Source organism: Ipomoea nil, unplaced genomic scaffold, assembly GCF_001879475.1.
Source record: "Ipomoea nil cultivar Tokyo-kokei standard unplaced genomic scaffold, Asagao_1.1 scaffold3025, whole genome shotgun sequence".
NCBI classification, from domain to species: Eukaryota; Viridiplantae; Streptophyta; class Magnoliopsida; order Solanales; family Convolvulaceae; genus Ipomoea; species Ipomoea nil.
Window position 1 is genome coordinate 58123 of NW_017619453.1, and position 11878 is coordinate 70000.

Consider the following 11878-nt stretch of genomic DNA (forward strand, 5'->3'; position numbering starts at 1 on the left):
AAAGGTTTTATTGTATTTTTTAATCGATTAGTGCTAATGGCTAACCAAGTGTCCACAGAGGTTGATCTAGGGAGTAAAGGGAGCAAGATCAAGATCATTGGTAGCTTCTACTCTTTTACTCTTGTATTAAGTTCTAGCTTCTACTTCTGTTTTTAATCTTTATTTTTTATAAAACAGAGAAGTCAGAGGAGATCTCTAAAAATGAAAGAGAAATATGGTAATTTCTTACTATTCTAGAGATAGTGTTGTGTTATTATATTACTACTAACTACTAATATTTACTTTTTATAAAAACAGAAGTTGAATGCATAGAAAGGAACCGAGATTTAGTTGTGTTTGTAGAAAAATTAATGATACTGTTTATTGAAGCGTCCGAACTAAAGTCAGTTAAGAGCAACAAAGATTCGGTTTCTGGAATGTCCGGTAAGGAACCGAGATTTAGTTCTGTTTGTTGAAATTAGTGATTCTCTAAATCTTCTAATCTCTTTATTTTCAAACAGAAGATAGGGTGGCCCAACAAGGTGATGGAGAAGGTGAAGTAGGGGCAAACCCGGGCTTTATTGTGTTTAAACTTTTTGAGGACTTCTTCAACCGCTGGCGAAAAGGACCACCAACAAGCTAGCCAAAACCTGCTTTGAATGTGTTTTACATTTTTTCTTTTTCAATATCAGAATCGTTTTTACGATAACAGTTATCCGGATTTACCGAATTTGCTGAAAGTAAGTTTTGATGAGATCTTGTATTCTTTGTGTAGTTTGTATTTCCTTTTGTGTTCATTATTGTTTCAATATTTTGCTCCTAATCTGTTCATTATTCTTAGTGCTTGCACTGCTTCATCCGCTTGCAGTAAAACAGTTCTTGTAGTGCCTTTTTCTTTACCTAAAAAAAAAAAAAAAAAAAAAAAAAAAAAAAAAAACAACAACACTCAGGATGTATGCAACCTGTCAGCAACTTCAAGCTCAAGCACAGGTTCACGCTTTGAGCTTTACTTACCAGTTGTCTTCTTGAAATTCTTGAATTGTTGGTATTCAAAAGAATTAAAAACTTTTTAACATGAAATTGAGCTTTGAGCTTCTTAGTACTTGCACTGCTTCATCCGCTTGCAGTAAAACAGTTCTTGTAGTGCCTTTTTCTTTACCTAAAAAAAAAAAAAAAAAACAACACTCAGGATGTATGCAACCTGTCAGCAACTTCAAGCTCAAGTACAGGCTCACGCTTTGAGCTTTACTTACAAGTTGTCTTCTTGAAATTCTTGAATTGTTGGTATTCAAAAGAATTAAAAACTTTTTAACATGAAATTGAGCTTTGAGCTTTACTTACAAGATGTCTTTTAGCAGGGGCTTGATTTCTTGAAGATATGGTGATGTGGATTTCTCCTCAAAAAGGCCAGTAGTTGGCTGCTAGATAGTAGAGAGATGGGGGTCCATGTATGGCTGAGGAGAGCCTTTCTGTTGGCCAACTCGCAACAGGGATTCAAGGGATTGACAGTTTGATATCGAGCTCTGATCCCATAGTTGATGAGTATATCCAAGCCCTCAACAGAGGTCCACGAGGGGGCGGGGTTGCTGCCATAGTTGATGAGCTACCTTACATTGAGGTTTTCTTGTCCAGCACCAACTGCAATTACAGGATTGTTGGGCAGGAGTTCACCAAGAGTGGATGGGGCTTTGTAAGTCACCAAGCTTCATATTGCAGATGAGTTCTGTCAACAATTTATAACTGACCTTTCGGTTTTGGTTTCCCAGGCATTTCAAAGAGACTCCCCTCTGGCTGTAGATATGTCAACTGCAATCCTGCAACTCTCTGAGAAAAGAGAACTCCAAAAAATCCACGACAAATGGCTCCCCAGAGATGATTGCGCGATCCAAGACAACCAAATTGATGACAACCGGCTTTCCCTCAAGAGTTTCTGGGGCCTGTTTCTGATCTGCGGTGTGGCTTGCTTCATTGCTCTTCTGTTGTTTTCCTGCAGGGTGTGCTGGCAGTATCGCAGGTATACACCCGAGGCTAGGGAACAGGAGATCCCTGCTACGCCTGAGCCCGGGCCATCCGACAGCTGCAGCCTTCAAGGCCTGATCAAATTTGTTGATCAAAAAGAAGCTGAAATTAAAGAAATCCTGAAAAAGAAGGCCACTAGTGAAAACAAGCCACAACTTACTCAAAGCTCAGATGTGCAGGAAAGTGCACCCTGAGAATGACATTCAGCAGGCTTTGTCACACTTGTTTTTGTACATGATCCATACAATTCCTTGCACTCATCTAATCACTGCCCCATGTCACATCAGATTTGTTCTGTAGGGATAGCAGAATGTGTTTACACCTTTGTAGGAAAATATAGATGAAACTGGCAAAAAGATTTGTAATTTTGGTTGGCAAGGTGCACAAGATTCCTGCATCAGACAAGTCAAAACTGGGAAGAACTGCCTTGATGTTTCACAGGGAATGGTTTCTGTTTCTTCTTGGGAAGAGAATGATTTGTACATTGTAGATTCAATCAAACATGAATGTTCAACAACAAAATGAAATCATGAATAAGAGTCATTAAGTTGTCAACTTCTTCAGTAACTTGTTGGGAGAAAGGGGAGGGGGGAGGATTGCTGTTGTTTTTATTCTCATTTATACATATATATATGAACAAATAGAAGTGAAACACTAGGAATTCTTGATACTGGGAATCTTTATTGCTCAAAATTGTGAAAATGACATTTTACTGATAATAGAAACAAGACAATAGTGTATTCAGTATTTTTGGTACAGAAACCTTGTCATAGACAAGGATTGGGGCACAGGAAGGAAAAGACTCTAATATCGACTTGAGTTTAGAAGACGCTTCACTCAAGTTTTACTTCCCTCTTCGGTGGATCTAACTGCAGATAAGTGAATGACTTGAGTTTAGAAGACGCTTCACTCAAGTTTTACTTCCCTCTTCGGTGGATCTAACTGCAGATAAGTGAATGGCTCCGTGGGCTCTTCCCTGCAAACCAAATGAAAAATTAATCACAAGGAGTTCAAGTTCATGATATCAGTAGTAAGCATACTTTCAAGTTTCAATTTAGCTATCTTCCATCTGACCCAATTCGGAGTTTCAAGTTGAACCTCCTGATATATCTTCTCTATTATCCTTGTTTTTAAAGTACACATACTACATCACAGTTCAGTCTAATTTTAGAAGGGCACTCAAGTATAAAAGCTTAAAGATAAGGAAGATCCTTCTCAACAGCTAGCCATGCACACAGATTGTCACATTCTTGCCACAATAAAATGATTTTAGAAGAATTGCAAAAAGTGTCTGACAGTTTCAAGGAAAATTTTAAACTTTCTTATGGAGTATTTCTATAAGTTCCACACTAGAACATGTGTAATGTGTTGTACTGTTGTATGAAAAAGTGTTTGATGGCTTCGAGGAAAGTTTTAAACTTCCTTATTTCTATTAGGTCCACACTAGAGCATGTGTTGTATCATGTACGTGAAAGTGTTTGACGGCTTCAAGGAAAGTTTTAAACTTCCTTATGCTACTAGTCCATAACCCTTTCAACTTTTCAAGAATATTTGAAGAAAAGATTCCAATTTTTCCTCTTTTCTGCAGGATACACGGTCCATGCACCTCTTTATCAATATTTTTCCATGTCCTAATATGCTGATGTAATAAATTGGAACCGTTTTAAGACTGTTAACAAAACTTGAACAAAATCTCAAAGAAACAAAAATGAGCAACTTCATGAAAAGTCAACTAAAGTGCAGAAAGATTGATTATCATACCCAGGCTTAGAACGCATACACTGCCAGAACAACTTGAAAGGACCAGGAACTGTTTTGAACGGGTTCCCTTCAAAACATGCCTGCAGAATTTTGACCCAAAAAAAAATGTTAATGTATTAGACAAATGGTAGAAGGAAGATGAAGCAAACTTTTAAGGCCAGCCAAGTTAATCTAGAATCCATGGCCCCATAGAAACATCTAAACAATTAAATAGCTTTAAGACATCTGAAGATAATAAAATTACACAAAGAACTTCTAAAATATACTATAATAGGCCCTAAAGAAGAATTATTAAATCGCATAATTGTGAGGGATGAAGGATACAGTAGCATTCATGGTTGAAATTCTTCCTCTAATCATACATTTTAGTTGAGTAGATTATAGAAGATGGGCAGATCCATTATTTTACAAGCTTAATCATAAAAGGTTTCCAAAATTCATTCCAAACTTCCAGTTTTATATTTAATTATAATCCATAACATCACTTTTAATGTTTTAACTTGTTCGGGCTACATCTTAGGGGGAGGCATCCCCTGGCCAATTCAACGAAGGGTTATTGGATTTTCGTTCTGTTTTCACACTAATCAGCAGTATGCAGTGTTAAGTTCACAACATAAAGTGAAATGTCCACCAGATCATTGAACTAGCCAATGAAACAAAACAACTTAACTACTAAACTTCTTAGGACTACTAGAACAAGTAAAGAGTCACAGCTCACAACATCCATCAATTCCTGTAACAAACCCATCAAATATGCAATGGTTCGAAAGTATCAAAGTTACTTCCGCCTTCCCACTCATGCATTATTCAATCCCTTCCAATCTTCCATTCACAATATTTTCTCCTCTTTAATTTAGTTAAATGCTTTCCAGGAGGGTCGGGAAAGATGTAGAAGTTTGATTGGATTAAGAACTAATTGGTCAAGTTGTGGCTAATGATGAAAAAACAAAAATGACTTATTTTGACTGTGTGCAAACAGGCACTTCAATGTTATAGCCTTATAGATGTATGAAAACAGTTCATTTCATAACTTTTCTTTTGGTGATGAACAAGAGAGCAAGGATTTACATGTATATTTTAACCCTTTGAAATTACAATCCAGACTAAAGCTATTAATATAAAGAATACCTTTTTATTTCTTTTTCATGAACTGAGTATTCTTCCCAACTAGAACAAGGAATGTCAAGGCAAATTATACAATGGACCAACTATGGGCCATGCTTCAAAATGACATTTAAATTATGTGCATGCAGTTAACATATTACGTGCCACATGCCACATAATTTATTAACTGTGGCGACATAATATTTTAAATGTAGATCCATACTATGTTAATCAATTGTAGTAGATAGATAATTTATTAATTGATGTTAACTAGTCACATAATTTGAATGTTGTAAGGTGATCCAAACAATTGGAATGTCAAGCACTTGGTTTTACCACTCTACAGACGCCCAATTCCAAATCCAAACAATAAACAAAATGCATCCAACCAAAACATTGCATATATTGGAAAAGGGAATTCAAAAAATCTGAGAAACCAAACAATTTCATTCAAGCGTTTCAACAAACAGAAAGAAGGCAAAGATTTAAAGAGGGTTTAAGGAGGAAGATGAATTACTTGGATGACATCCTCAGCACGGTCGTTGCATCGGTGAGGCTTTGGCTGTCTTGTGTCGCCTTCTGGTAAACCCCTAAATTTACTACTCAGAATTGTAAAGCATAATCACATAAATAAAACACATTTAATAGCAACATAACATAAATCAAAGCAAGATAAATGAAGGAAAACTTCTCTATTGTAGAATCTAAGTTGAGGTAGGGAGAATCCACCCAAATCCAAAAGTGTAGAATAAAAAATAGCACAATTTCTTCTCGAGAAAAGAGTAAAATCTAAGTTAAACCTATCTAGGATTTGTAGAGAGAACTATTATATGTCCGGCTGGCTGCCTATGCGTGCATTCGCCTCCACGCCAAGGTCTCTGGCTTTGCTCCTTTTGCGCGCCCCCGGTCTGCTTCTTTATGCTCTTTTTAATGTCTTTTTTCTCCTTTTTGATATACTTTTGTTTCCTTTTGATAATTTCTCTCTCCAAAGTGCAATTGGATGAAATTGAGCATAAAACACATCTTTTAATTTAGTTCGAAAATTCAATAAAACACTTTAAATTGAGCATAAAAAGGGGTTAAGAACATGGTGAAATATAACATAAAATAAGATTATTTATCAACCTGCATCGTAAGAATATATCCTTAGATGCCACCATCTGTTTGCAAACAAAAGTTCACCGGGTTTTGGGATGTGCAACTTCATTGCCATTTTCACCACTATTGTTATTGTTATCCCCGGCCACTATTAACTGGAAAATTTGGGGAAGACATTTTTTACTATGGGAAATAAGGAAATAAGGTACGATTTTAAGTTTGTTGGAAATAATTCGAAAATACAAAAACAAAAGGTTCGAGTTTTTAAATTTGAGTCGTGTGACAATCACACTTTCCTTAAAACCTTAATTATTTGTTACATCTCAAGGTGCTAGGAGTGTCTTATTGTCCCACTGCTTGGGCTACCAATTTTCCTTTGTATTATACAATTCAAGTTCCTTCTAAAGAAAATTGTATATATACTAGTGCAAACTCACATATATTTTCAATATGGGAAGAAAGCTTCTTCCGAAGTCTTCCCATCTCCATTTTTTTTTTTAAACTCAAATAGGTCTATTTTGAGACTCAATTTCTCATTTTCCCATTATTCATTTTGACTGTACAATATAATATATCATTTCCTTCATCACACGAAAGAACCCGAATCCACTTTAGACGACCCAAACCGAAACCTATAAACAGATAAAAAACAAATAATATGATATTAGCAAATTAAGAATCACAAAAAAAAAAAAAAAAAAAAAAAAGTTTATGCTTTGAATTTTAAGTTTTTATTTTATTTTATTTTATTTTATTTTATTTTATTACGTTTCTAATTCTTGAATTTGTTCATGAGTGTATCGGGGCTGGCGATTTGTTCCCTGTTGATTCGTTGGTTCATCGGTATCAACCATAACACCACCGGGATGGGTGGCGGCGTTGGCGGTAACCGCCGTCGGCATTACAGCTTCCGATGCGTTTGAAGCCATCTCCCATGGCTGATTTCTACCACCCAAATTGCTAGTTGACTGTAAAAAAGGGCAAAATTAAAGTTTTTAATTAAGCTTTACTTCTGAATTCTGATAATTATTTCGTGTTATTCATTATTTTAAATATATAGAGAATATACATAATAATTAAATAAAAAAATATAATCATATAATTTGATAATAATATGTTAGTTGTCTAGTGGTATGAAATGATTCTTTTAAATGAATGAAAGGTTATAGGTTCAAGCCCTATTGAGGTGCAGATGGTATAAATTGTAGTTATAAAGAAAAAAAATACATTTTTATATTTCATTATAATTAATTCTAGAAATAGTCCCTCAGCTATTGATGTTTCTTAATTTTTATACACAATTTTCAATTCAACTATATAGAAAAAATTATTTGAAGTATTAATTCTATTGTTTGGTCAGTGAAAAATAAGTTGTTAAGAATTATTAGTATAAAAACTAAAATATCCTTATATGTGAGGATAATATAAAAATTCATGTCGTATCTTTTCTCCCAAAAAGCGTAAAAAATAAAATATATAGGGAGATTAAGATATTATTTTATTTTTTTCGAAAATTGAGGAATTCATTTCACGTAATAAATTCTCCAATAATCAAATAAGGTAAAATCTATTTTTCTCCTATTTGAGAAACGTAATATATTCTCCTATAACCAAACAAGAAAATGTATATGTTTTTCTCCCATTTAAGAAACATAATAAATTCTCCTGTAGCCAATGTTGCAGAAGGCGCTAGGCGCTAGGCGCTAGTCGGGCGTCGAGGGTGCGCCTAACGCCTAGAGCGCCTCCTAGACGGTTGAGTAATTCGAGTATATCGTTTCCACTTTTTTTCATTCAGGGTTGTGAGTTGTTAGACTGTTATACTCCCACAAACTAGTCAATAATTACATATGTTAGATGGTTAATTTAGTACATGACTAGAGAAATATAGAAGATAAGCAACCGAAAAAAAATGACTCGACCGAGTTAGGCGCCCAGTTAGCCGAGTTGGGCGTCAACTCGACCGAGTTAGGCGACCAACTCGGTGCCTAAGGCGCCTAGTCAGCCAGTTAGTCGGCCAACCGACTAAAAATTACCTAGAGTTGAAATCGCCTTGGCCTATGGGCACTTAAGCGGCTGCCTAGACTGATTTTTACAACACTGCCTATAGCCAAATAAGGTAAAATCTGTTTTTCTCAAATTTGTGAAAAAAAAATTATCACAAATATATATATATATATATATATATATATATATATATATATATATATATATATATATATATATAGGTAAACCAAACAGGAGAATTTATTATTGAGTATGAGCTATGTCACCTGAGCACCAAACCCTGCACCACTCATCGGAATTCCACTTGACATATCCATCCCTACCTTCACAAATCACAAACCTTAACACATATGAATAAATCAGTTTACCTTAAAAACCCTTCAAATGAAAACTGCAAAAGAAATCATAAACAATTAAGATTTGACCATTTTTTTTATTATCAATGTTGAAAAAATCACTAGACGCCTGAGGACGACTAGCGCCTAGGCACTCGATTTTTTATTTTTAAAATAACCCCTAAAAAAAACAGCGCACAATGTATATTTGGCCGGCTGGTGGCCTAGATGGCGTCTAGACCGCCTAGACGCCCGGCTGCGTAGAAGGCCGATTCCAAAAGTTGAGTGATCAGATGACCCCTAACAACATATGCTGCTAGTAAACTCTTAAGAAATTACGAAAATTTCAAATAAAAACACGATTAAAAAAAGTTGACATACTTGTGAAAAGAACTTTAGTATGAATAATGTTGAATTCTCTTTGAGATTGAGAGGAAGAAAGGTAGTTGTATATATACACAAATGCAGATAGATAACGTATATATAGTTGCGCGCGCGTCTTAAGAGCAGGGTGGGGTGGGGGTATTAATGGGGGGGGGGGGGAATATAATTAAGAAGAAAGTCAATCTGCGTTTTACTCTAAATCTAATTTTATAATTTCGATTAATTTAGAATTGTGCTACAATTAAATTTTGTATAATAATCCATTATGTCATAATTCTTAAATTGGTCCGTGGCTATCAACTTATTGAATACGGTCCATTGACTATGTCAAAAATTTACTCAAGTTAGTCATGAGTACGTGTAAGTAATGGAGGATAAAGAAGTAAAATTTTACATAGTTGGTGGACCATTTTGTATCAATTGGTAGTTAATTAAGGACTAATTTAGAAATTATGAAATAGTTAACCGACCATTTTGAATATTAATTTCATTTAAAATAAAAAATAGGGAAAATGGCACTTTTTCCCCCTATGTTATATACTTATAGCACTTTTTCCCCCTCAATTATTTATGTAAGTACATTAGCCCCTCAATTATTTTAAAAGTGGTGGTTTTCTCCCCTAATATATTAAATTGACATTTCTACCCTTAAAGTAAACATTTTATTTATTTTACTTCTCCAACAAATTATTGCGTATATGTAGCGATTACCACGGTTCGGTTCGAACTGAAACAGACACTATAGCAATCGAATTAAAAGTTTTCAGTTATGATTCAGATTTAGAACCCAATATTTGGATTTCAATTTATTAAATTTAAGAATAAAAAAAAAAACTGGATCATGAACCGACGGTTCCGGATCCCGTTCGCGATTTTGAACCGTCTTTATTTTAAAATTTTATTTTTTATTTTAAAATAGTTTAAATTCAACAATAAATGTATTTTATTTTTTCAGTTTGGAACATGAACCGGCCATTCCAGTTCGCGATTTTAATAAACTCTAAATATCGCGTTTTGATTATAAATTGTAATTGGAATATTTTGGTTTGGTTACCATAGTATCTGGTTTGAACCAAATTATAGTAATAATTTATTGGAGAATAAAAATAAATGAAATATTTATTTTAAGGGTAAATATGTTCATTTAACATTTCAGGGGGAAAAAGAGCCACTTAAATAATTGAGTGGGAAAAAGTGCTATAAGTATATAACATAGGGGGAAAAAGTGCCATTTTCCCTAAAAAAATAAAAATTTTATACTCAACTTTTCAATTCAACCATAAATGGTTTCCTAATTATTGATTTTGTTCCAAATTTAGTCATCCATTAAGGGTGTCAATTAGGTATGGTACGGGCCCGTCCCCGTTTTCATCCCCGCGGGGATTGAAAATAGTCTCCATTCCCATTCTCGCAGAAAATTAGGCGTCAATGAGGTTTCCCATCCTAGTCAACTTTTAGTCAAAATCTTAAATTAATGTAATTTTTAATTTTAAAAAATAAAAACCAAAGTCTTAATCTAATATATATATATATATATATATATATATATATATATATATATATATATATATATATATATATATATATATATATATAGTGAAAGGTTCCCGTGCGGTTGATTAATGTGCGTGAGTTTTGTACTCAATGTGCGTGAGTCTTGTGCTTAATGTGCCTGAGATTTGTACTTAATGTGCGTGAGTGTATAATGTTAATGTGCGTGAGTTTTGTACTTAAAGGTGTGTGAGTCTTGTGCCTAAGGTGCGTGAGTTTTGTGTTTAATGTGCGTGAGTGTGTACTTAATGTGAGTTGTTGTTGAAACTTTTAAGTTCCTGAGTTCTGTGCTTAATGTGCGTGAGACTTGTGCTTAATGTGCATGAGGTTGTGTATGAGGAGCAGAAAAAACTGAAGAAAGAAGCAAAAAGGAAGGGCCTTGCTAAGGATGCCAGCACAAAACCTAACTCTAAAAAGAAATCAAGCAGTTCAGCTGAGGATCTTTCCTCACCACCTCACAATTATATTAAAGAGAAAGTTGAAGAAGATGATGACGACGATGACATTCAGTGGAAAACTGACACATCAATAGAAGCTGCACAGCAACGTATTAAAGAGCAACTGAATGTTGTAACTGTTGACATGGTTATGCTTTCCACAGATGATACAGAGAGGAAGTTTAAGACTGCTAATAAAACACACACTATTACAATGTTACACTCATGCACATTAAGCACAATACACACACACTAAGTACAAAATTCACGCACATTAATCACCTACATAACCGCACGGGAATCTATACCCGCACCCTTCCCCACACACACACACACACACACACACACACACACACACACACACACACACACACACACACACATATATATATATATATATATAATGATTATTCGGAGACGGGGGCAAGAAGGGATATCCCTGTCCCCGTTCTCCAAAAATTTTCTCGATCCCCATCAAGGACGGGTAAACTTCCATCCCTAGTGTCAATTATGATGACAAAAGTGTAAAATGAAGCATTTCTCATTTTAATAAAAATGTAATGACCTCTTATTGTGCAACTCATGATTTATCTCTGCAGTAATTTTAGGGGCAGGGTCCTGTGAACTTAGAATTAATCTAGTAAAATTTAGATCACAATTTTTTTTTTAAAGAAATGTAATGACCTAAAAACAATTAAATATTGTATAAGTATTTGCTTAACATTATTAAAATATAATGACCACTTAGAATGTAATTATACATGAGCTTTTCATTTATATTCACATTTTCTGCTCATAATTGATGCATCCCTAATGGATTTCTTATTGGATGACTAAATTTGAAAAAAAAAAAATTAATAGTTAGGGGGATCAATTGTGTCGAATTACAAATCAATGATAAAAACTGAAAAATGTCAATAGTTGAATAACATTTCTAGAAGAGTTAATTCCAGGAATGGTTCATTGACTATTGACTATTTATAAATTTTTATCATCGATTTTTAATTGGATCATAAATGGTCCTTTGACCATTGGTATTTGTTAATTTTCATCTTCGACTTTCAATTTGATCATAAATGGTCTCTTAACTATTAATCTTGTTCCAAATTTAGTTCTACTGTTAAATGTCTATTTAATAAACATTAAATTTAAGGATAAAATGATAAATATATAATAATGTAAATGTACATTATTTTGTACTGAATG

At 34.1% G+C, this 11878-nt stretch overlaps 1 protein-coding gene and 1 long non-coding RNA gene across 3 annotated transcripts; one reads left to right on the forward strand and one right to left on the reverse strand.

Moving 5' to 3' along the window:
* Positions 1-1414: 1414 nt before the first annotated feature.
* On the forward strand, positions 1415-2553 carry LOC109163387 (glutamate receptor 3.4-like). Its single transcript, XM_019312128.1, has 2 exons — positions 1415-1669; positions 1746-2553. The coding sequence occupies exons 1-2, from the start codon at positions 1430-1432 to the stop codon at positions 2190-2192; spliced, it is 687 nt and encodes a 228-aa protein (XP_019167673.1). The 5' UTR covers positions 1415-1429; the 3' UTR covers positions 2193-2553.
* Positions 2554-2659: 106 nt separating this feature from the next.
* On the reverse strand, positions 2660-6003 carry LOC109163388. Of its 2 annotated transcripts, XR_002051265.1 has the most exons (5): positions 5989-6003; positions 5664-5846; positions 5381-5462; positions 3760-3839; positions 2660-2974 (listed from the first exon to the last, which is right to left on the reverse strand). It is a non-coding gene; the product is annotated as an uncharacterized LOC109163388 (long non-coding RNA). The 2 variants fall into 2 exon arrangements; XR_002051264.1 differs by having other exon boundaries at positions 5381-5846.
* Between the last annotated feature and the right edge of the window lie 5875 nt (positions 6004-11878).